At 36.8% G+C, this 27,291-nt stretch overlaps 2 protein-coding genes across 2 annotated transcripts; both read left to right on the top strand.

Annotated features, from left to right (window-relative positions):
- The first annotated feature begins 763 nt into the window (after positions 1–763).
- On the top strand, positions 764–7,129 carry LOC147380483 (uncharacterized). Its single transcript, XM_086431645.1, has 3 exons — positions 764–4,573; positions 5,183–5,986; positions 6,713–7,129. The coding sequence occupies exons 1-3, from the start codon at positions 764–766 to the stop codon at positions 7,127–7,129; spliced, it is 5,031 nt and encodes a 1,676-aa protein (XP_086287771.1).
- A 14,228-nt stretch (positions 7,130–21,357) lies between these two features.
- LOC147380482 (G-type lectin S-receptor-like serine/threonine-protein kinase At5g24080) lies at positions 21,358–26,102 on the top strand. Its single transcript, XM_086431663.1, has 5 exons — positions 21,358–21,682; positions 22,691–23,988; positions 24,185–24,365; positions 24,751–25,204; positions 25,622–26,102. Exons 1-5 carry the CDS (start codon positions 21,444–21,446, stop codon positions 25,961–25,963), a joined length of 2,514 nt encoding a protein of 837 aa, XP_086287789.1. The 5' UTR covers positions 21,358–21,443; the 3' UTR covers positions 25,964–26,102.
- Positions 26,103–27,291: the final 1,189 nt, after the last annotated feature.

The raw sequence follows: 27,291 nt of genomic DNA, 5'->3' as shown, positions 1-27,291 counted from the left end.
AAGAGTTGAGGACTCTACTCAAGAGAACAAGGTTCTAAGTTTTCCAAAGAACAAAACTTAGTGTTTGGATGAGGTGGTACCTCATTTGAACAAATCGGTTTGGGGATTCTACCGATAGAAAAATCCCATTTCGAGAGAAAGTCATTTTCTCGATCTTAAGGTTTAGAATTTGTCCTAGGCTTAAAAAATTCTGTGTAAGGTTTCGGGGTGAACCATAAACCTCCATTTTGATAGTGGAACCCAAGACCCAAGAGTAGGGTACTTGGTAGTGGATGTAGGCAAGTTGCCGAACCACTATAAATCGTGTGTTTCCTTTACGATTATGCTCTAAGCGTTAATTTATATGAATGCAACTACTTGCTCATCAAATGCTTGATAAAATACTTATCTTGTGATGTATGATGTATGATGTAGGCTTTAGCTCATAAGATATTATTCTTGTACATCTCTAAGTTGTATACATTTTAGTATAATCGAGAAAGTTGAAACTTCGTGGGGTGTTTTGTAGACTTAAATTTTAATTAACCTATTCACCCCCCTCTAGGTTTAGACACGGTACAAAGCCCGTAATTTCAATTGGTATCAGAGCCGGTTGCTCTTGAAGGGTCTAACAACCTTGAGCTGATCCTATTGGCTTTGAATCATGTCTAAGTCCGAGAAATGGAACTCCTCTCGACCTCCCATGTTTGATGGTGTTAAATACGCTTTCTGGAAAAATAAAATGATGATATATATCAACTCCCTAAGTAGGGACGTATGGAACATGATTGAGGAAGGTTGGGAACCTCCTGTGGACACCATAGAAATTAATGGTATCTCCACTACTGTTCCAAGACCATCAAAGAATTGGTCTGAACAAGACAAAATTGACAGTAGTAATAACTTTAAAGCACTTAATGCTATAACTAGTGCTATTTCCGATGATGAGTATCAAAGGATATGCACGTGTTTGTCGGCCAAACAAGCTTGGAAAATCTTAGAGGCCGCACACGAAGGAACTAGTATAGTTAAGAAGTCCAAACTCCAACTCCTCCGAACTAAATTTGAAAACATTAAGATGGAGGAAAGTGAGACTGTCCAGGAATTCTATGCACGGCTAAGTGACATATGCAATTCCATGTTTTATGTGGGAGAGTCTGTCCCACAAGGTAGGATATGTGCCAAAATTCTTAGATCCCTACCCAAGAGGTTCGCCTCTAAAGTTACCTCAATTGAGGAATATCGAGATGTGGAAACCATGACTGTTGAGGAACTCATGGGTTCACTCACAACCTTTGAACTCCATCTCGAAGGTCCTCCCTCTAAAGGGAAGACATCGGTCCTTAAGACCTCTTCATCCAAGGATCCATCTAAACGGTCTTCTCGTCATTCTATCGAATCCTCCTCCCAAGACAATAGTAAAATCGTGTATGAGGAAGATGACGAAAGTGACCTTGAAGAAGAGGACTTGGCCTTGCTTGCCTCAAAATTTAATAAATTTTTCAAGAGGAAAGGATCCCATAGCACTAGTAGAAAGAGTCATCCGGTGGATAAACGACCAACAATAGGAAAATTTTCGTCTAAATCCAAGGAAGATACCGAGTGCTTCAACTGTGGTGGAAAAGGGCATTATTCCACTGTTTGTCCCTCCAAACCAAAATCTAAAGGTACACAAAGACCTAAATCTAAGGGAAAAACCATGGCTGCAAAAGCCACGTGGGATGACGACTCAGATGATTTAGAAAATGAGGAACAAAAATCATCGGATTCTGAAGACTATAAAACTCTTCGAATTCTTATGGCCTCCACCACAGTCTCCATCCCAGATGAGGATGAAATTGAAGAGGGACTGGATTCTAGAAATCAGAATCACCCTCAAGATGCCTCTTCCTCTGATGAGGAAAGAGAAGATGATGATGATGATGATGATGAACTCGAACTTCAATCAGCATTTGATCAACTGTTCATCAGTCATGTAAAACTGACTAAGAAACACGGTCAAGAAAAACTCCAAAAAGAACAGTGGCAGATTAAATATGATCAAGTCTATGAGGAAAAATGCTCCCTAGGGCTTCAATTAGAAGACATTAAGATTCAACTCGCAACAGCCTTGGAAAGACAGTCTAGTATGCTCTTTGTGTCTGAGACAACCTCGAATGAGAAGGATGAGATGCTCAAAAATCTTCAACATTTCAAGAATCTTATTTCCATGGCCAACTCCACAATAGCTCGTCAAAACTTAGAATTAGCAAATCTTCGTGATGACAACAAAGTTCTTAAGTTTGACATCAATGAACTGCAAAATCAAAACACTAGACTTGAGCATAACTACACTCATGGAAGCTTGGAGTTACAAAAACTTCTAGGAGTTCAAAAATCCTATGGGGATAAAGGAGGCCTGGGCTATGATAGGTATACTTCTACATCACCTCCATCTCCCACTGTGTTTGTTCATGGAGAGTCATCAAACACTAAGAAAAACTCCAAGAAAGTTATCACATGCAACTTCTGTGGTGGAATGGGTCACATGAAATTTGAATGCATCGAGTTCAAGACCATCTACCAAACAACCTCACAGACCCCTATTGGCAAATCATTAACGGTTGAAAAGAAGAAGCATGATAAAGGAAAGTCTCCTCTGCAAAACAAAATTGAAAATGCTAAGAAAGAAGAGTTTCCAAAGTGGAAGGGAGTAAAGAATTCATCTCCTCCCAAACAAAATAACAATATTGGGGAACTCTTCAAACAGATTGCTCGCCTGAACCTAAAAGCTAAAGAACTTGCTGAATCAAGTAGAGGCAATCAAGGTGGAAGAAGGTATCCAAAGAAAAATTCACCTTCGAGATCACCCAAGAAGAGTAGGTCCCCTAAGAAAAACTCACCTATTCAGGAGAAAACTGAGTCGAAAAGAAAAATTCCTTCCCCTCCTAAATATAATCCTCAACCCCCCAAGATGACTTTACAATGGAAAATCAAAAATGGGGATAACAAGTGCCTAGTAATTCACACAGCCCTCAAGGCTGGAAATCTTTCGCGATGGTACCTTGATAGCGGTTGTTCCCGACACATGACGGGTGACCGAAGTCAATTTAGCCACTTGGTTGATTTTGACGGAGGGTCAGTCACCTTTGGTGATGGTAGCTCAGCTAGGATTATTGGGCGAGGAACTGTCAGTGGTCCTGGATTGCCCACGGTGGAAAATGTGTTGTGCGTTGATGGTTTGAAACATAATCTTCTTAGCATATCCCAAATATGTGACAAAGACCACCGGGTGAGTTTCAATCGTGAAGTCTGCGAGATCTCTACCCCTAACGGTAAAATTATTATGAGAGGCCTTCGCACTTCTGATAACTGTTATGTTATCGAAAACACAAGAGAAAACATTGTCTCCTGTGTGAGCAACATGGCTCAAGTTGATGAAGTCCAGTTATGGCATCAACGACTCGGTCATGTTCACTACAAGAACTTGTTTCAACTTGCCTCAAAAGGTTTAGTTAGAGGATTACCCAAGTTGGGTAAACAAGCAAGAGATGTCTGTGGGGAGTGTCAAATTGGTAAACAAATTCGAAGTACTCACAAAAAGACAACAACTCTTGCAACCTCAAAACCCCTAACTCTTTTACACATGGACCTTGTGGGCCCCACTAAAGTACGAAGTCTAGGTGGTAAGAGACATTTCTTGGTGATTGTTGATGATTACTCGAGATTCACTTGGGTTGCTTTCTTAAGAGAAAAATCTGATACTTTTGATGAATTCAAAAAGATTATTAAGCGTATCCAAACAGAAAAAGAATCTGTCGTAGGTAGAATTAGAAGTGATCATGGTGGAGAGTTTGAGGATAGTCGGTTTACACAATTCTGTGATGAAAATGGAATCCGACATGAATTCTCAGCTCCTAAGACTCCTCAGCAAAATGGAGTTGCTGAGAGGAAAAATCGCGTTCTTCAGGAAATGGCCACAGTCATGTTGCATAGTAAAAATCTTCCCAAAAGTCTGTGGGCTGAAGCTGTAAGTACTGCCTGTCATATTATTAATCGAGTGTATCTTCGAGCAGGCTTAAATAAAACAGCTTATGAACTGTGGAACGGCAAAACTCCTAGTGTCAAACACTTCAGAGTCTTTGGTAGTAAATGTTATATCTTAAAAGACCGCGAACACTTGGGAAAGTTTGATTCAAAGAGCGACCAAGCAATATTTCTGGGATATTCTTCAAATAGTCGTGCTTTTCGAGTCTTTAATCAGAGGACCTCATCCATCCAAGAATCCATAAATGTGGTAATCGATGATCAACCCATCAAAGACAATGGTCCTTCTGATCCAGAGGTTGAAGATGAGGGTATATTCCCAACTCCATCCACACCTCCCCCAACATCTCAGGTTCCGGAAACATTACCTGTAATCAAGGATCATCCCGCCAGTCAAATCCTTGGAGATCTTAAAATAGGTGTTAAGACCCGGAGACAACTTGAGATGTTGAACAGTCATCTCTGCTTCACATCCAAGATAGAGCCAAAAAATGTTGATGAAGCCCTCACTGATGAATATTGGCTTCATGCCATGCAGGAAGAACTTCTTCAGTTTACTCGAAATCAGGTGTGGTACTTAGTACCAAGGCCAACTGACAAAATGTTATTGGAACCAAATGGATATACAAGAATAAATCTGATGAACTTGGCAATATTGTCCGAAACAAAGTTCGTCTAGTAGATCAGGGATATTATCAGATTGAGGGTGTTGATTTTGATGAAACATTTTCCCCTGTTGCTAAACTAGAGTCGATTCGGATTTTGATGTCCATAGCATGCTCCATGAAATTTAAACTATTTTAGATGGATGTCAAGAGTGCGTTTTTGAACGGCATTTTAGATGAGAAAGTATATGTTGAACAACCCAAGGGTTTTATTGACCCTAAGCATCCTCACAAAGTTTTCAAACTAAAGAAGGCACTCTACGGCCTTAAACAAGCCCCTCGAGCTTGGTATGAACGGTTGACTCAATTCTTGATCAATCATAACTATACTAGGGGTAGTGTTGATCAAACACTATTTGTTCAAGGTTCACACCCTTATTGCCCAGATCTATGTGGACGACATCGTGTTCGGATCTACAAATGAAGAGATGGCTCACAAGTTTGCCCACTTGATGCAATCTGAATTTGAAATGAGTATGGTGGGTGAGCTCAATTTCTTCTTGGGGTTGTAGGTTAAACAACTCAAGGATGGTATGTTTGTCTCCCAGACTAAGTATGCACGAGAATTGGTAGATCGCTTTGGTCTTCAGTCTGGACGAATTCACCACACTCCTATGAGCACCACACTTAAACTTTCTAAAGATCTATTTGGTAAAAGTGTGGATCAGCACCTCTACAGGAGTATGATTGGCAGTCTCCTCTACTTAACATCCAGTCGACCAGACATTTCCTATTCTGTTGGAGCCTGTGCCCATTATCAAGCTGATCCTAAGGAATCACATCTCACGGCTGTCAAACGAATCATTCGCTATATAGCTGGCACCTCCGAGTATGGTCTCTGGTACCCTTTTGATTCATCCTCTATTATAGCTGGGTACTCTGACGCCGATTGGGCCGGAAATGTTGATGATCGAAAATCCACTAGTGGTGGTTGTTTTTATGTTGGTAACTGTCTCGTTGCTTGGCAAAGCAAGAAACAGAATTCCATTTCTCTATCCACCGCTGAGGCTGAATACATTGCAGCCGGAAGTTGTTGTGCACAACTTCTGTGGATGAAGCAAATGCTTTCGGACTATGGGTTACCTCAAGATATGATGAGCTTGTTTTGCGACAACACTAGTGCCATCAATATTTCTCGGAACCCTGTCCAACACTCTCGGACTAAACATATCGACATTCGCCATCACTTCATACGTGAACTTGTTGAAGATCACGTTATATCTCTCGAATATGTTCCAACCGAGCGTCAACTTGCTGATATTCTCACAAAACCTTTGGATTCGATGCGGTTTGAACACCTTCGAAATTCCATTGGGGTGTGCTCCCTGTGAGCCCCCGATTCGAGATTTTGGCAGAGTGCTTGATAGCACTCCCGAAAATTCCAATTTCTGGATTTTCGCCCACTATGGGCACTTTTGAGTCCTATGACTCATTTTTGAGGCCTCCTAGTTACATCCGAGGTTTTTGACCTCTCCTTGTCGCCACATGCTTTTTGGTAGTGTCGGTCAGACAAAGGCACCGTCGCTTGAACCTTCACAATATTATGAAAATTGGTAGATTTGGCTTCCTAGACCCATCATAAGTTGGTTCTTGCACCTTTGTCATTTTCATTGAAAATTCGCTTGCAAATTCTTTATCTTTCAAATTTTTGACCGAATCTCGTCGCGACACACTTTTGTAAAAATTCTCTAGCCTTAACGAACGAGAGTTGCGGGACGTATAGTACCTTTTTCTTTAAGTAAAGACCTTGGGGAATTCAAAAAAAATTACAAAAAAAATTTTGAGCATTTTTTTTTCACCTCGGCAGCACCGTGCCCATGCACGGCGGCTTACGGCGGCACCGTGCTACAGTGACGGTGGCACCAACAGCACTCTATAAAGTGCTTCTTTTGCTGTTTTTTCTTCATTTTTTCTTGCTCAACTTCCTCTCCACTCCTCCTCCTTAGCTACTCTCTCTAGGTATCATCTCTCTCTCTCCATTTTCAGCCCCACTTCAGCCCCACTCCAAACGGGGTCTAGGTTTTGGTCACCTCATTTCTCAGCTCGCCCTTGAATGTCAACTTCTTGTCGGTCTCCCCCGTATGATTCCGGCTAAGACTTTTGGCGATGCTAACCTGGCCCGGTTGCTCCGATCCCCTACTGAGACACCTCCGCCGCCATCTTCCCCTCCCTCCGAAGAGGAGCCCCAACCTCGCCATGATACTTCAGAACCTCCCCTAGACAGCCTTGGACAAGAATTTGATATCGAGGCTCGCTTGTCTAGTATTGAGCGTCAGCAACAGGCACTTGGTGAGCAACAGCACCGTATACTCCTGAACCAAGAGCGGCTGGAACGTAATGTTGAATCCCGCATGAAGAAGATCCAGCACTACCTTCGTTGTCTCATTCAGTCTTGTGGCCCCATGGCCCCTTCTCCCAATGAGAGCCCTGCTTCTTCTGATGTCTCAGGTGACGTCTAGGTCCCTCCGAAGATGTTAGAGTCTAGGCTTAGTGTGTTTTGAGTCGTAGAAGGCTTGTCTGTCTGGTTGAGTCCTGTTCATGTACCATTGACTCACATTTTGTAATTCAGACAGTTCAATATAACTTTAATAGTAACATCTTTTGGTTATGTTTCGTGCGAAATGGATCGATTATTTGCATTTCTTTTATTTCGTGCACGCACATATGCATGTTTTTGACACGGCTCTATCCAGTTATATATTTTTTTGGTGTCATTTATCATGTCATGCCCATGCTTCATAGTCATACTATCTTTGGCATGTTTATATGTGCTTCCGCCATGCATCTAGCTCTGATAGTCATATTAATTGCGTGCATGTATATTTTTTTTCCCCTGTGCTTATTGGTATATATTTTGTATCGGCATTGGGTTGATTACGCCCTTTGTCAAATACTGACAAAAAGGGGGAGAATATTATTTTCACCCGTGTGTACTGTCTCAATTGACTTTTACAGGTAAAACATTCAGGGGGAGCAGTACCAAAGGGGGAGCGAAGCAATTAGAATCTTAGTTTTTTATTTTTAAACACTTTTGTAAGATTCTAATCGGGTGTAAGTCATGTTGGTCAGTTTGGGAATGTTTTCCAGTCTTTTTGGTCTACTTTAAGGTTTTGTCTCGTAATTGACAAAGGGGGAGATTGTTAATTCCATATTTTGTCAATTACAAGACATATGTTGAGTGTCGGATCGATCTACCATTGAAGACTAATGAAGACTCCGGTAAAGCTTCTCAATGGCACGTGGCTCGACAAAAACCTCCATTGTATGTACAAGAAGCCCAAAAGGTAATGAGACCACCCAAAACCATTTTCCAACATTTATATGAATGATAGGTCGACCCATAATTATTAGGGAAACTCGTTCTTCGACCTATTCTATCATCGGACTTTTCAGGAACCAAATGGCCATAGAGGGGACATTAAAGTTTTGACCACCCTAAACCCATTTTCTATCCTTGGTGCTTTATATTTGTCATTATATAGGTAATACCTAGCACACCTTTGAACCGTTTCAGCACCAACCTTCCCGATAGCTCGATTTGACCCAAAAAGGTAAAAAGGCTTTTTCGAGAATCGAAAATGGCTACAGAGGGGACATTAACGATTTAATCATCCTAATCTCATTTTCTGACCTTGGTGTTTTTAAGGTAGTATTATATAGATAATATCTAGTACACCTTCGAACCGTTTCTGCACCGGCCTTCCCGAAAGCCCAATTTGATCCAAAAAGGTAAAAAGGGTATTTTGGTCATTTCACTCATTATTCTTAGATCTAACCCTTTGTTTCAGTTTGGGGATGTTCTATATAGTAAGATCTATCTCCTCCCCGAACGGCATGCAAAACGGACTTACCGTTTGGAAGTTATGGCCAAGATACTCCTCCAATGGCATTTCTGTAATTTTCACGGTAGCACTGTTCATTAGGCACGGTAGCACCGACAGCAACTACCATTTGAGCACGGTAGAACACTGTTGGAGCACGGTTCCACCGAAAGAGCCGTTGGAACTTCGAAAATGACTTTAAAAAGGCATTTTTGGCTCATTTCTCTTATGGTTCTAGCCCTAGAGAAAGCTCACACTTCATATCTACATCCCCTTGCTCTCTCTAAGCTTGAATAGGCTACATACTTAGTTGAACAATCTTAATCTAAGTTTATTCAATGGTGAACCTCTTCATCTAACCACACCCTTGCTTGTGCACACATTGGTGAACCCAAAAGGAAGCTTGAAGCATCTCTTTGAAGCAAGGAGTACAACAAGATGAAGATATCACTCTCAAGGACATGAAAGAACTCAACGCTACATCGTGGTAGATCGATCCATTGAGTCGAGTCCTTGTGAGTATGATTTGTTGTTGTTAGATTTCTATTTTTCTACAACCAAAAAGGAGTTTCTTGGTTTCATCCTAAAACCAAGCTCTTGAGAAGAGTTGAGGACTCTACTCAAGAGACCAAGGTTCTAAGTTTTCCAAAGAACAAAACTTAGTGTTTGGATGAGGTGGTACCTCATTTGAACAAATCGGTTTGGGGATTCTACCGATAGAAAAATCCCATTTCGAGAGAAAGTCATTTTCTCGATCTTAAGGTTTAGAATTTGTCCTAGACTTAAAAAATTCTGTGTAAGGTTTCGGGGTGAACCATAAACCTCCATTTTGATAGTGGAACCCAAGACCCAAGAGTAGGGTACTTGGTAGTGGATGTAGGCAAGTTGCCGAACCACTATAAATCGTGTGTTTCCTTTACGATTATGCTCTAAGCGTTAATTTATATGAATGCAACTACTTGCTCATCAAATGCTTGATAAAATATTTATCTTGTGATGTATGATGTATGATGTAGGCTTTAGCTCATAAGATATTATTCTTGTACATCTCTAAGTTGTATACATTTTAGTATAATCAAGAAAGTTGAAACTTCATGGGGTGTTTTGTAGACTTAAATTTTAATTAACCTATTCACCCCCCCTCTAGGTTTAGACACGGTACAAAGCCCGTAATTTCATAAACTACATACAATCCTGCATATATATACATAAAATAGAATACTAGCGGAAGCATATATACGTCTACTAACGTACGAAAGATCAGAGTGCGGAAGAATAACCAGAATACAGGATTATACAATTATTTCTCACTCTAACAAAAGTCCTAACGCTCAAAACAAAATCTATAATACTTTTGGACAATTCGATACCAGTAGGGATAATAACCCCAATACTCACCAAGTGACGAACTCTGGCTGTCTATCTGACCCACCAGATGATTCTCACTCGTGCTCTATACCTGTCTCGTCAAGCTTCGGATCTCAAACTAAAAAAATGGAGAAGGAAAGGGTGAGTAACAATGGTTACTCAGTAGGGAAACAAACAATTTCTGCCAATAACCCCTCCTAACATGAACGAATAAGCATACTGAATCATTTTAAAATAATCAAAGTTTTACAGAATAAATTACGATTAACTGGTACATATATAGCCAGGGATGAGCAACTAAACGTTTTAAAACTCACATTACATCAATCAGCATTAATCACTATAGCATTCTCTTTTTATACAAATCTAATTGATCAAATGAAACATTAAACGTGCATTTTATTTTATATATCAAAATAAGCAACAGATACATAATACACAATGGTGGAGTATTGGAATTAGAGAATTGGGATTCACGACTGGATCACTCCCAATCGGGACATGATGTTACAATTCTTCTCTGACTTTTAGTTCCTGATTTTGTGGCCGGTCGCTGCACTTACCACGTTTGGTTGACCATTTATCCGACTTAGGCTGGCCGTTTGACGTGACCGTAAGCAATGGGTCTCTTTTCGATGTGTCAGAACGTTCGACTACTATAGATTGTTAGTGATCACTGACTAATCATCTTCGTCTATGCCTATCAGGCGTGCATGTGATTCCCAAATATACAAACCATTCGTATACGACCACCTTTACATTACAAGTTCACTGGTAAAAATAGAGAGGAATATCCCGGATTCCAGTTGTGACTCCATTCTCATACGCGTCCCATACCACGTATGAGCTTGGTGGTCCCTACCGTACATCTCAGGATAGTACACCACTCCGAATGATATGACGTACTATCCCTTCAGGCATTCACAAACTCTTTAACAGCTCACAAAATAGTTACGTATATATATTATTTTTATTTGAAAACAAAAGAGAAATTAACAATACAAGGTTGAGAATAAATATCCAGTTTCCTACCATGCAAGTGTGGCCACCCGGCCTAAAATAAATAACAAAACGGAAACGTAAACAGCGCCTCGCGCTAACAGAAATTTAAATAAACATGCAACCAACAATATTATCCTTGGATATCTGTTCACCAACTTGCACACAACACAACAACGTAAAATACAGACATCACCCCTCGGGTGTGACTCTGACATATTACCATTTCATACCCTTTTTCCCTTTTTTCGATTTTTACAATTTTCAATCTCTTCATAAAATATCAATTTTCTGATATTCATTAACTCAATATGAGTTCATTGAATATTAAATCACATTTTTCAACTATAGAATTTATTTCTATCAATCATATTGAAAAAAATATATATTTCATATCAAAACAGGGTCCGAGCAGTGCACAAAATCCAATTTATGGAAATAACCCGTTTAAATGCTCTACCCACGTATAATTTGTTAAAAATATAATTAAACATATCAAACATGCAATTTCTGGCGTGAATTTTTAAATAACAAAATAATTCTATATTTTAGAAATACATCCAAATTTTTCCGATAAAATCATAAATGTAATTTTCACAATCTACAATTACTAATAGAAATTGAAAGTTCCTTACTATCTCTAGATGAAAGAATCGAAGCGTGTGCGCGGAAATCGAGGTGATCGGCACGGGAATCGAGATGGACCGAACTTCGAAGTGGCTGATTTTTGAATCTGGCCTAGTGGTTTTGAAGATCTCAACGCCGTCGTCCTTTCTCCCTTCTGCGACGGAGGACGGTTTGACCCCGAAATCGATGAAATTCAAGGTCGAAGTTTTCGAAATCCACGTATATACGTATGGCTGATTTTTGACGATACGGGTTGAAAAAGACGAGAAAACGGAAGGAATTTGGTTAGGTTATATAGAGAATGAGACTGCGGACGTTTCTCCCTTCTACGTCGGAAGACGATTTGACCCCGAAACGGACGAAATCCGAGGTCAAAGTTTCGAAATTCCCGTATATAAATACGACTGATTTTTAAAGATATTGAATGAAAAAGAAAGTAAAATGGAAAGAGGGTGGGTGGGTTTTGTAGAGAACGCAGCTACGGATTTTTTCTCTTCTGCGACAATCGTCGAAAGTTGACCGTTTGTCGTAGATCTACGATTGAAATTCGAAGAAAAATGAATTTTTTATTTTTTTATTTTCGTTGACTGTTGGACGGGCTGGAGAAGACAAGTTTAAAAAAAAATTAAAATTTATTTATATAAAATTTGGGACGAATTCGGTATTTTGTCAATTATTTTGATCAATGATAAGTTGATCATCCGAACTCCAAAACTGACAAATGAATACTCTATTTTGCCTAATTTTTCGTTCTGGATCTAATTGTGTAGTCAATTTCTATAAATTCTATCTCTAACAAAAATTTACATTTTTGGCCTGAGGTGACCCCTAAACTTGATGTCGTTTTCGTTTTTAACGATAATTCAACTTTCTGATATCAAAAAATGACAAATAAATAGTCCATGTTTAATAATTTTTCGTTACGAATCCAATGGTAAATCAAATCTTAATAATTCTTACTCTAGCAAAAAGTCACTATTTTAGTCTTGTCCGACCCGGTAATCGAGGATTTTGCAACTTTTATATTCGGACTCACATTTGAACGTACTTACAGGATAAAGTATGTTTTTCGTTCATTTTGAATCCAATGGTGAGGTCAGATTCCATTAAAAATTATCAGAAACATCCTAAAGTTTTACCCCTAAGTCCCACTTTCAAGATTTTCTCAAAATTTTAGTATTTATTTTTTTCTCAAGATACGAATCAGAAATTCGGGGTTTTACAATAGTCAACTAAACTAAGCCAAAATACAAGGCCATTTAGAATGTAGATCTAAATCTAATATGAGGAATAAAAAAATTATCAAAACAATAGTCAACCAAACCTGCAAAACCCAAACTAGTAAAAGCAAGAAATTTTAGAATGTAAAACTAGATCTCATATGAGATATACTCATAATCATAAATCTCAATGAACTTAACCATCAAAATCACAGATTTAGCCCATTTAAACTATAGTTACAGACTAAAGATGAAAAAGCAAGAATAGTACTCCATAAGATCTAAACTAAAAAAAAAACACAAAATCAACAAATTTTATCGAAAATGACTATCAAAACCTCATATTTCTCACCCTTTCAGTGGACACATATGATATCTTCATTAGTATAAACTAACCATTCGAATTGCAAGACAAACATTCATAAAGAAATTCTTTGCAGTCCCAAACCAGAAGAAGATAAACTAATCATATTAGCAACCAAACAATGGAAATTGGAAAAATGCTTTCTCAATACCTGCTTTTCCCACAAAAAGAAATAATTTTTTTAGGATTCAAACAAACAAGAAGCAATTCAACTAGAACAGAGAACATGGCTCTGATCTCTTCCCAAAGAAGCAATACATTCATCTACAGAAACAAATGTACCAACAAAGGAACAAAGGAAGAGATCACATCTCAATTCAAAATCATTCCCACCTTTCTAAAATGAGACAAAATCGAAATCAAAACCACACTCCTTGGAAAAAAATCAAATTGAGATATATCTCAAACAATTCACCTTGCAGAAGTGGAGAGAATCTTCTACTTCACAATTTAACAAAGATCGAAAATTCAGCAAGAACCCCTTTTAAACCAACTCCAATGGCGAAACTCTTGGCAAAAACTATGATTATTCTCCAAATCCTTATTCGAATTCAAATAAAATCTAGGAAATGAACAAAAAGATGAAAAACGGCATTTTCTCCATGAAAACCTCTACGACATCTAAAGCAAAAAGGAGACATTGAAGAGAATTTAGGATTTCAGGAGCGTTAATGTAGATGAAATGTACGAGAGTTGCATAGAGAGACGGAGAGGAAAAGAGCCTTACAACAACTAATTGGATGCCCGTAAGGTGTCATTAATGGTGACTGCCTCTCAAAACCTATAAACAAACTCAATCCAAAATGAAAATGAGAAAGAGAGAGAGAGAGAGAGAGAAAGTGTGTGTGTAAGTGAGAGTGTTTTTCACAAAATCTTATGATACAAGGAGAGAGAGGTTTTTCGCGAAAAAATTTGAGGGAGAGATGTAATTTCTCTCATTATATTGTTATTTTTGTGCAGAGATATCTCTTACTCAGTTCGCAATTGACATTCCAATGTACAAGGTTGGTGTGGTCACGATGAGAATGATTTGTGTTTATATAATTAGGTAGAACTACAGATATGTATCTTTGACTTATAATTTCTAGTTGAATGAGAACAAATTGATTTGAGAGAGAGAAATCAGACAAGGATGGACCAGTTTGTAAATCTTTACTCGTTATATTGCAGGAGAGGGGCCACCTTTGAGAACATAACCATAAAAGGGTAAATCTCATAAATCTTTGTGTTAGCATTTTGTATTTGTCATTGTTATTTTCCTGTCGATTTTCTCTAGAAGTATAGATATATAGATTTATTTCACCTTGTAGTTTGGGTTTCACAGTAGGAGATAACTCATGGTAGACTTTCATAAATGGCATTTTTAGAGTGCTTTTGGATGGGCAATAGTAAAATAGGACCATCCTAAAAGAGAATCTCTTATAGACATTTTGTGGACTCCCATTATGTGACCCAATTCAGTAGGAGAATCCATAAAGTGTATGTAATCAAATCTGTAGGATCTTTGGGGATGAAGTTGCTAAAGAATCTTATATGGGGTAGAAAATTATTTTACTAACCAACCATAATAGAGTATTTTTTTTTTAACTACGTTTTGACTTGATCCCAAAAGAAAACATTTAGGTACTTAGGCAACCTAAGAAATTACTTCAGGCCTGATCACACAAAAAAACAAAACAAAAATATCATTCAAAAGAAATCTCTTATTAAAAGGTTAAAAAAAATGAATGTCAAACCAGGGGCATTAGGAAAAAAAGATAATCAAAGGACTTGACAGAAAAAAAAATGTCAAAACTAGGGGCATTAAAAAAAGGAGAATCAAAAGAATTAACAGGAAAAGAGAATACTAGACTAGGGGCATTTTGGAAAGTTGAACCTTACCCCTTATTTTTCTAAATCTTGACTCAAGCCCACCTATTAAATCCTTCTAAATGCTAATTGATTTGGTTAAGGTGTGAAGAGTCAAAAAGTTGTTGAGTTGAATATTCAAGATCATCTAAAAGAAAGAAAAGCCCACTAAGTTAAAAATCCGAAAGGGTGACTTAGAAAAAAGTTAGGGTATAACAATAGAAAGGGAAAAGTCTGCTAGGTTAAAAGCCTGAAAAGACGACCTAGGAAAAAGTCAAGGCATTCCTATAAAAAGAAAAACAAAGTTTGTTTGGTTGAAAACTTAAAAAATGCGATCTAGGCAAAAATTAGGACACCAAAAAGAGAAAAAGAAAAGATCACATTGAGCAAAAAAATTTAAAAAGAGGCTTACGCAGAAGCTAGGAAATGTAAAAAATTACTTAAGTCACAACATCTATTTTTCATCTAAAAGCTCACAACCAACGAAGACAATGTTGAATTCGAAGAAACTCAGAAGCCATCTTAACACATGTTGGATCTTTAAGAGTGTGTTTACTTGTCCAAGTATTCTCTAAAGAAAAATGTAGAACTATCAACCACTTTGAAGAGAAAGATCTTATATTTCAATAATTATCTAGATTTTAAGTCCACCTCAAGCATTTCTCAAAAGAAATTCAAAAGAAAAAGATTAATTCCTTATTGTACATATGATAATCTTAAGAGTTTTGAAATTTTAAAAGAATGTCGATTTTTTTTTTTTGTCATTTATCATAGTCCATAGTTTCCCGTCCATACTTTTCAAGTGCAACCCATTCCATAAATTTCATAGTCAAGCCCTGGTTAGAAGCCAACCTTGAAACTAGGGGCATTTTCAAAAGTTACTGTAATTCCAAAGTTTTCATTCTGAATCACATGATCAAAAAAGAAAATTTTACTCAAAGTTCTAAAACTTTGGTAGAGCCCAATGCTAGTTATGAATCCAGATGCATGATAAACTAATAAAGATCCAATCTATTAATTTATGAGCCTGACGATACCGAGGCTCTAACTAATCCCAGTTTGAGAAATATGGCCCTCTAGTGAATTTGAGTCTAGAAACGATACTCTAATTTTTTGAATTTTAGAATGTGAGTTCAAATAAGATTTTAACAAATTTTTGCAAACCCTAACCTGAAACGTGTGGTTCCAGTAAGTTTGAGTCTGAGAAATGAGACTCCAACTTTTTGAACCTTAGAATGTGAGATCAAGTAAGATTTTAACAAGTTCCTACATACCAAAGCCTGAGAAGCATGGCTCTAGTAAGTTAGAGTCCGAGAAACAAGACTCCAACTTTTTGGACCTTAGAATGTGAATTCAAGTAGGATTTTAACAAATTCCTACAAACCCAAGCTCGGAAAGCATGGCTCTAGTTTGTTCGAGTTTAAGAAATGAGACTCCAACTTTTTGAACCTTGGAATGTGAGTTTAAGTAGGATTTAACAAGCTCCTACAAACCCTAGTCCGAGAAACAAGACTCAACTTTTTGAGTTCTAGAAAAGAAATTCAAATGAGATTTAATAAAACTCCTACATCATTTGAGTTCGATAATTCTATAACTCCAATAATCTCATAGTTCAACCCTACCATGATTTCAAAAAAATCTAAATTCAATATCATATAATTATTTTCATTACGTAAATGCAGTTCATAAATCATTATCGTCAATGAGAGAAGATCTCTAGGGACATGCGTTTTTTAATCGAAAAGAGTTTATATTCGAAGATTCGATAGTAAATACTCCAGAAGTATCATACCATTGGACACACATGCACTTTTATATCAGTTAGGGATAATTTTTAAAATTTGAGGATCTGAAACCCCCATCGGTTAGTAAGAGCTCAAACTCAAGGATTCGACACCTTTTAGTCTGGGATAAGCTTTACCCTCAGATATATGGACGTCCCGACGAATGGTTGAATCAAGCTGCAAAATGAGATGTCATTGGTTTTAGCATTCAAATGTTGCACCATCTACCAAAGTAGATTGGCCATTTGGTTTGCTTTCACCCTCTGTCAAAGAGAGGCATCTATAGACACCCCATTTTTATATCTACCTAATCCAACAATCTGTCACTATATTATTGTGGATTCCTAATAATGAGCGTAAAATATGCAAAAAAAAATTCAAATGCTTATAAGAGATAATATCCTATTTTTACCCCTTTCTGGTCTTTCTAATTTCTCTCATTTCCTCTTACTTTACATACTCGACGTAAAATTTATGCACGCTTAAGATCGCTACACACTACACTCGATTTAGTAAATATGCACGCTTAAGTTTGTCACACATTTCAATAACCTAGAGGCCTCGCAACGTTAGAAAAATATGACCTTGAGACTTAGAAATAATTACATTGGGACTGAAAGAAACTACTCGTTAAAATTTAAAAAATTATCAAAATAACAAAAATACCCCTCACAAGTCTCATATCTCTGAAATATCTCGAAAGTACCAATATTATGTTCAAAATGTGATTTTGAGTCTAACGAGATTAAAATCGATGAAAATGGAGAAGTTTACAAAGAATTGTAAAAATGATCAAAATGCCCATTGATATGCGACTTTTACCTAAGAATCTCGATTCCTTGGAAACGTGACTAGAAAAGAACTTCTGACAATATTCATGCACATCTAGAAAATTTAGAAATCCCCACGATTAGGACAACCAAAAATTTTCACCTAAAATAACGATTTCCTCCACTTGAAATGATACTCATCACCACATAAAATGACGAATTTTCATTAAAATGACAACTCATCGCAAAATTAAAATTTTAAATTAAAACATTAAAAATTGGAAAATTAAGATTTTAATCGAAATAACTTGATTGAAACTTATTCATAAATAATTTCGTGTATATTCATCAATATCGAACTAAGGCCGATCAAATCATTAATCATTAATCAACCAATTAAATCTTTTGAAACCCATCGGTGATACCAAAAATCATTCAATTAAACCAATAATAAATTAAAAATCATTCAACCGACCAGTCAATAAATATTTTTCTAAATCAATCAAAAATCATCAACCAATCAATAAATCCCATCAATCTCAATTTAGCATCGATCAAACCATTCAAGGTAAAATATTTATCTTAACAATCAACCCAATGGCCACAACTAATCAACGAATTAAACTAAACCTTAACAAATTAAATTTTTGATTAATCAATTGAAACATAAATGCATCAATTAAACCAATCAACAATCCAACTAAAATATCTCGATCAATCGACCAATAGAGATAAGTTGATTCTACGCCATCGAATTACTATAGGTCACGAGATATACCGAATCACCACTCCTTCAATACTCCATACTCACACAAACGTCCCCATATCCTTTCCCAATGAATCGACCAGTAAAGGAAAAATATAAAGAGAATTAAAAGAAAATTCGAAAGAAAAGGAAAAGGAAAAAATGTTTATAAAAAAAGGACTCATTCTTCCTCATTCTCATGTCCAAGATGAGAATCCTCTCTTTTCTCACACCTGATGACATAGCAACCACAAACAAAATTAAAAAATACACAATAGTGAACAAAAGAAAAAAAGTATTAAAAAAAAAAGAGAAGAAAAGAAAAAGAAGAGCAATGAGAAGGAGGAACTTACTTCTCAGCCATCTCAACATCATTTACCTCCATCACAGTCGAACCTCACTTCTCTAGTAGAACCTCAGCCCATAGTGTCATACTTCTCCATCTTCTTTTCTTCTTAGTCATTAAAACGCAACAATTCCATCATCTTCTTCTTCCTTCTTCAAACCCCTTTCACTTGTACTTCATCTCCTTCATCTTCCATTTGTAGCACCACAAGCCCTCCCACAAATTTGATTCAGCCATAGTAGGCACAAAATTAAGTTGAAGCAATCCTAAGCTTATCTCTCTTTATTCACATTTTTTGTAAATAATTCGACCCTTTTTACTCAAATACGAATAACTTTCTCTAAAATAATCGAATTCACAAGTTGTTTATTGCATTAGAAATTAGACATGAAGGGATTTCCAACAGTACATCACAACACTCTCAAATCTTTTTTAATTGATATAGATTTGTCTATGAAGTTGAGGTAAAATCCTAGATGAAATCTGAGGCAGTCTGATACCTTTCAGTCAAACATGCATATCTTCTTCTACAAAATTTTATTTCACAAACCGTCTTTTGCATTAGAAACTAGACATGTAAAGCTTTGCAACGGTATATCGCACACCTTATAACTCCTTCCCAATTAATATAGATTTATCTATGAAGTTTAGAAAAAATTATCTAAGATTTGACCTCGATTTTCATACTTATTCAAGTCCAACTCGTTCGACAAATTTTCTGAAGGAATTGTGGTAATTGAACTTCTGTGGTAAGTTTTATTTATGTATTATTTTAAAAAAAGAAAACGAATTTTTCGAGTTAACTCGATGTATAGTATTTGAGGAGACCAGAACCATAAGATTTATTTGAACAACCCGACATAAATTAATGATGATTGGACTGTAGCCTTGACCATAGTCTTCCTCATTTGACCTTAGAATTTTATTGAATCGTAGTAGAGACCATCACTTCGATTGGATGGGTTCGGTGCTTAATACCTTCTGAAACCTGTAATCTGACCATTTACCCTTGTCTCTTACCTATGGATCAACCCAATTCATTTTTGGAGTTATATATGGTTCCTAAACCTAAACTAGGTGGTGGTTCCCCATTCCTTAAAAATCTCCAATATTCATCAAACATTTTTTTTATTATTTAGCAAAAAGTGGTGAAGCATTTTAAATGACACAATTGAGGCAGCTGCCAAAAATCTATAGGCAGAAAGGGATGCAGACACATCCCAGATGTTGAAGACCAAAGGGGAATTGATCACCTTGAAGGCTAACCTGAAAAGCTTGGTAGCACAGCTCGAGCTAGTGAAGAAGAATGCCACCTTGGCTAACAATGAGCTCTCTTTTCTGAAGTAGAAGATGGCGACCTTCAAGGTCGCCAAAGATGAGGAGAGGAAGTAGGAGCTGAAAAAGCGGCTCAAGAAGTTTTAGGACTAGATTGATGCTTCAGAGTTACCTACAATAAGTTAAAGGCAAAACTCAAGAACACCAAGAAGGTTCTCTAGGCTAAGGAGCATTTTGCTCCTTCTGAGTCCATTACTATTCCGACTGCCATAATCCAGAAGGGAACTGGGACTAATCCTACTCAACTAGCTCTGGAGCTCCCTGTTGGCACTGTGATCCCCCGTCTTCCGACCATACTGAAAGGTCAAGAAACGGTTGATGTTGTTCCTACCCCCACTATTTAGGGGTTTTATGTAATTTTCATTTTGTTTTCATTTTGTAATCATTTTCTCGATAAATAAAAAGTTTATTTCCTTTTTACTTTACTTGCTTTTATTTTTGGGATTCGATCCCTTGCGGTTGTGCTTGGTCCTTATGAACCAAGGTTTTTCGATAATTCGACTCCATTCGGTTGGGCTTGGCTCCCATAAATAAGCCAAGTCTTTTCCATAAACTGACCCCAAACATGTTAACATGAATCTTGGCTGACAATGGACGAGATCATAGTCGAAATCCAATCCAATCCGATATGATAATTTTGGATATAGATCAAGGATTTGGGTTCTTTTATATATGTGTGTGTGTGTGTGTGTGTGTGTGTGTTTAGGGTCCCGTTCAACACCCAACATTTTGCCTAACAATTAGCCCAACATGTTTTGTCCTACATGGGTTAGAAGTTTTGGAATAGGCTGATTTCAGGTGAGGATGATCTCTATGGTGAGGAGATCATCCTCACTAAAAATCATTCTATTCCAAAACTTCTAATCCCATCACAAATGTTTACAAAAAATGGATGATCCACAATTTTTCAACTTGTATGTGTGTGTGTGTGTGTGTGTGTATGTGTGTGTGTGGTTATCCTGATCAATTTTAACATATGAAGTTTACTTTTATTTTCCTATCAAATGGGATAATTTGGACTCAATCCAATTCAATTGTCATCAAATTAGATTTGGATCCTACTATTGAGATCCGATAATAAATAATAAGAAAACCTAATTCGACAATGTTTTGATCCAATTCTTATTGGATTGATTCTAGATCTTTGTTTATGAATATGAAAACTTACTTATATCAGAAAGGTATGATCTGTTTCTTATTAGAATGTTACTGGATCCGATCCTTATTTGATTCGTCTCAGATTGATTCGATCCACTGACACCGTTAGTTCGTGTGAACGAATTGATTGGTTCCACATTGAAATGAGACACGTGTCATAACACCTAATGATTCTCGTACCGACCATTAGATTTATGTTCAACAGTTAGCTCAACTACCTCTATATACGTGTTAGATCCTTCCATCTTTCTCACACAATTTTAAATTCTCTTTTCTTTTACTTTCTTTCTTAGTTCATAAATCAACTAAGTTTCTTCTTCCTTCACCTATAAATTATATCTTAAGGTTCTTTATAAAGAAATGAAGTATTTATTTCATTGAGATTAGAATGTCTACTAGTTGTTATTTTTTCTTGTTCTTATTTTGTTTAGCTAAGTTGAACCGGGTTCTATCAAACCAGATTTCACTCGGTTCGACACTATCTGCTAGTGAAAACCAAGTATGGATTTCGGATAATGGAACTTTTGCATTAGGGTTCATTCCGACTGATTCGAAAGATCAATTTCAGCTCGCAATTTGGTACGCCCAACTTCCTGGTGATCGAAAAACAGTTTGGTCTGCTAACAGGTAAACTCATTAACCATTATCTTTCTTTTTTTTGTAATTTAAGGAATATATAACAATAATGTTTCAAGTGATACACTCCACCTTTTGTCTCTGAGATTTGGATGCCTTGAGTTTTGAAATCATGGTGTTTGGTTAGAGATTGAAGATGAAGGGTGTTTAGGATATTTTCTATTAGTCTTCTATAGTAGAACAAGGTCAAGGGGTGTATCATCAGTTTTTGAAAAAATATAGGGAGCCATATCAAATATTCACTAAGAGAAATTATATTGCCACTCCAAATTTAATCATGCCACACTAAACAATTAAATTAGGGTAAATTATCATTTCTTATGCTGAATATGACAAAATTTCGAGTCCAATATAGTATTCATTTTAATTCCTGAAACTTGTTTTTACCAACAAGAGATTGTCACTTTCTTACAAGTGAGCTCGTCAATTATACCAACATGTTTCTCGAAAAACATGTTTTGGGAATTAAAATGATAAATGTATCAGGATTGGAATTTTTTTTGTAAAAGTTGCACACATTTTTGAAAATATATCATTAAATTAAAAAGTTTTTATTAACATATCAACTCTTACTCATAACACACCAATTTATAAGTAAACATCCATTTAATTTCAAGGGTGAATCTCAATTTCATGCACTAAATATGACAAAATTCCAAGAATTCAGTATACTGTTCATTTTAATTCCCAAAATTTGTATTCATCATTTTTATGACTTATGAACTTGTGAGTTCATCACTTTTAATATCTATGAATTCATAGATATATCAGTAAATTCATTGATTATAAAAGTGACAAATACACTCAAAAAGCATGTTTTGGGAATTAAAATGAACAGTATACCGAAATTGGAATTTGAACATAAGTTGCATACGTTTTGAGGGAAAACCCTTAAATTCAAAAGGAATGGTGTGTTGTTAGTAAACGTTGGTGTGCAAATAGAATCTCTCTTAAATTTGATGTTTGACCGACTCCATATCTTTTGAATTTTGATAATAGCAACTCTCTGGTTGGAAAAGATGCAATCTTGGAGCTTGACACCACCGGAAACCTCATACTCACCGACCAGAAACTCACATTATGGACATCAAACACCTCTGGCACAGGCGTCCAAATGGCAGAAATGTCAGAATCCGGCAACTTGCTTCTCTACAACTCCACATTCCACCCTATATGGCAGAGCTTCTCTCACCCATCTGACACACTCCTTCCCGGACAACCCTTAACAGTCTCCTCAGAACTTACAACATCAAGATCACCTTCACATGAAGGTTACTACACCCTAAAAATGCTCCAACAACCCACTTCATTAAGCCTTGCCCTCACGTACAACTCACCGGAATCTGACAACCCATTACCGGAATCTCACAGCAATTACTCCTATTGGTCCGGACCCGAAATCTCAAATGTGACGGGCAATGTCATTGCTTTGTTGGATGAATCGGGAAGCTTTAGTATTGTGTATGGTATGGCATCGGACGGGGTCATGTATGTATACAAAAATGATGAAAATGGAAGAAACCAATCGGTAAAAAGGCGATTAACCCTCGAGACGAATGGGAATTTACGGTTATATCGATGGGACAACGATGTTAATGGGTCACACCAATGGGTCTCGGAGTGGGCAGCGGTGTCAAATCCATGTGATATCGCAGGTGTTTGTGGCAATGGCATATGTAAATTGAATGGAAGTAAGACCAATTCTAGTTGTAGTATCCTTCCTGAGAATTCATCAATCGGGTCTAGTACGAATTGCTCGACAAACTCATCATCCATGTTGGGGTTCAAGATCACGACGGTGCCTCAAACAAATTACTACTTCTCTCAGTCATCAGTGATCGCGAATTATAGTGACACCCAAACAATTTCCCGATGTGGAGATGCTTGTTTATCGGATTGCAAGTGTGTCGCTTCTGTTTATGGGCTTAATGAGGAGAAACCCTACTGTTGGATTCTGAAGAGTCTAGTTTTCGGAGGGTTTGAAGACCCAGGATCGAATTTATTTGTGAAAGTTTGGAAGAATGGATCGACAAATCCAGGAAGTGATACAAGAAAATCTGGAGGGTCAATGAAAGGGTCGAACGGTAGCCACGATAAGGTTCTAATTCTCCCCATTGTTCTATCAATGTGCGTTCTCATAGCTTTGCTATGTTTCCTGTTATATTATAGTGTTCATAGAAGAAGATCCTTAAAGAAATCTATCGAAAGCTCTTTGATGGTGTCGGGTGCTCCAATGAATTTTAGTTATCGGGATCTACAAAATGCGACTAATAATTTTTCTCAGTTACTTGGTACAGGTAAGAATTTGGATTTTTTTAAATGGGTAAGGGTTCTTCAAATGCTTATTCTAAGGGTTCTTCAAATATTTACTTTTCCTGATATCATGCTTATTCAGGTATGATGTTCGGTAAAATTAAAATTTGAAGAACCATTACACTTGAAATACAAAGTTAGAATTCGAAATCATAGACTTTTGTATTGGTTTTCCTATAGGAGGATTTGGAAGTGTTTTCAAGGGAAGCCTAGGAGATGGAACCTTGATAGCAGTAAAAAAGCTAGAAAGGGTGTTGCCTCATGGAGAGAAGGAATTTGTAACAGAAGTAAACACAATTGGCTCAATGCATCACATGAACTTGGTCCGTCTTTGTGGATTCTCCTCCGAGGGGTCACACAGGTGCACAGACAACATCTCCCTCTTCGGGTTTTTTTTTTTTCCCCCTTTTTAAAATTATGTGAAAATTAAAAGGGGTTAATTCGGCGCCAATGTCTGTCGAATTTACCCCTTTTTTCACATAGGGTATAGATCTTTGTGTTGTGATAGATATCTTGTCAACTAGATTCAATACATCTATCTAAAAGTGACGTGCTCATCTCATCTCATCCAAAGAAATAGACATGCTGTCGAACTACGTAAATCTTGTTGTGTTTTACATACATTCTTTTTATGCCCATTGCCTTCATGACCTTCACGATAAGGATTCCTACGTTGTACTTTTTGCATTAAACCGATAACTTGTTACTGAATCAATTTTTTATTTTTATATTTACTCTGTGAATAGGCTTCTAGTGTACGAGTTTATGAAAAATGGGTCACTCGACAAATGGATCTTCCCTTCATGTACTAACCAAGATAGATTACTAGACTGGGAAACTCGCTTCAATATAGCCATTGCAACGGCAAAAGGGATTGCCTACTTCCACGAACAATGTAGGAATCGAATCATACACTGTGACATCAAGCCTGAGAACATACTCTTAGACGAGAATTTCTGTCCAAAGGTATCGGATTTCGGATTAGCAAAGTTGATGGCAAGGGAACACTCTCAAGTTGTCACTATGATTAGAGGAACAAGAGGATATTTGGCTCCTGAATGGGTTAGTAATCGGCCCGTAACAGTAAAAGCAGATGTTTACAGCTATGGAATGCTTCTTCTTGAAATCATAGGAGGTCGGAGAAACCTCGACATGTCTTTGGATGAAGAAGAGTTCTTCTATCCTGGCTGGGCATTTAAGGTATGTAATTCAAATTCTCATAATAAATTTTAACTTAATTTTGATAAGTTTCGCTGTCAACCCAAGTGCTCTCATAGTGTTCAAGAAGCACTTCTAGGCTAGGAACTGTGGGATGTTGGGTAAAATCAACTAAAAGGAAGCGCTTGGGTAATTCTCATAACTTTATGAAGATGGAAACAATTTTATCATTACTAATACTTCCCACAAAAGCAATAAGACAAAAATTGGTTTGAGTAGCTTCATCTTTTTCACTTCGAGCTTGTGAAAATTCTAAAGTTGATTGACCTTCAAACATGCTTTTGACTTCGAAAAATGACTTTTGATGGACTAAACATAATAAATAAATAAAAAGTTGTCCCCTAAAGGTTGCATCAAATGCAAATGTATACTAATCATAGTAACTTTGGTTTTTTCCAGGAGTTGACAAATGGAACGCCGATGAAAGTTGCAGATAAACGGCTAATGGGATTCGTAGAAGAAGAAGAATTAGTGAGGATTATGAAAACCGGCTTTTGGTGCATTCAGGATGAGGTGTGGATGAGACCCTCAATGGGAGAAGTAGTGAAGATGTTGGAAGGATCAGTTGAGATCAATGAACCCCCCGTGCCTCAGGCTGTATTGGAGTTGGTTCAAGAAGGCTTAGAAAATGCCTATAGAGCCATGAAGAGGGAGTTTAACCATTGGAGCTCCTTAACCATTCCCACCCACCCATCATCTTCACGTGCTACTTTCAGTTATTCCACCATGTCACCAAGATAAATACACCATTATTATTTGGAAAAAAAATAATTAAAAAACAGTATTTTTGTATTATTATTTATTATTTTGTAAATGGAAAATCAGATTACTCTTTTAACCCAAAAGTGTTGCATATGTTGACAGCACAATCAAATTGTATTGACAAACCGTTCTCAGTATTGACAGAACTTTCATATATGTGATAGCTTTCAATGTTCATAAAAAATTGTTGAACTGGTCGAACTGTGGTGCGACCAGAGTTTAATTCAGTCAAACCAGTTTCTATTTATAAAAATTATATATATAGGGTGGCATTCGGAGGCCCTAAAGAGAGCCAAACATTTTTTCATTGTATGGGTTAGAAGTTTTGGAATATAACCGATTTTTTGTGAGAATGATCTTTATGATGAGATCATCCTCACCCAAAATCAGCCCAATCTGAAATTTCTAATACCATCCAAAGTGGTTTACGAAAAAAAATCAGATGGTCCTAGATTCTTCAACTTGTAAATTAAGGTTCAAAGTTTTAGAATTAGTTGAGTTTTGGTGAGGATGAACTCTTCATCATAAAGATCAATCATACAAAAAAATAGTCCATTCCTAAATAATGTTTGGCTCTAAAAAATAGTCCATTCCTAAATAATGTTTGGCTCTCTTTAGGGCCTCCGAACACTTCCCATATATATACTCAAAGATACTAATCCACGATAAACCTCAATCATTGGATTTTGCATTTAAAGGATTGGGATCATTATTTTTTTCATGAGTCATTATTAGGAGTCAAGGGATCCTGACCCTACATGTATAATCTAAAAAAGAAATACAAAACAAGAGAAATGGAAAAAAAAAAAAAAATTTAATATGAAGGATAAATAAAAACTATATATACATTTAAGAAACTATATTCTTTAAAGTAACAAAAGATTTTAATTTTCAATAGAAGAATGATGAATGCATTTGGTTTTGGTACGCGGCAGACTTAGTAAGGGCACAGAACTGTATATCTTTTTCCTGTGTATACCGATGAAAAAGATCTATGGTTGAAAGCCTTGGACCGAATGGTATGCATTCATCAGACTCTTATTATTATTATTATTATATAACAAATGATAGTATATAAAAATAATAACAAACATCCACCAAGATAGAGAAAATTTCATGATTTCATAGCATGTCTTGATACCTCACCTCTAATTTATGAAGGTTTCTATTTTTTTTTTTTAAATCCTTGCACGTTTTAGTAACTTAACATTCAATTTTGCAACTTCAACTTTTTTCTTTGTTAATGTCCCCAGAACCCAAAATTGTCGAGCCTGACAATTCAATTCCAATCATTAAGATCAACCCTA

Source organism: Akebia trifoliata, unplaced genomic scaffold, assembly GCF_017979445.1.
Source record: "Akebia trifoliata isolate Shusen 1 unplaced genomic scaffold, ASM1797944v1 Contig01390, whole genome shotgun sequence".
Classification (NCBI taxonomy): Eukaryota; Viridiplantae; Streptophyta; class Magnoliopsida; order Ranunculales; family Lardizabalaceae; genus Akebia; species Akebia trifoliata.
Note: the sequence above shows the minus strand (reverse complement) of the source record. Positions and strands in the feature narration are given on the sequence as shown.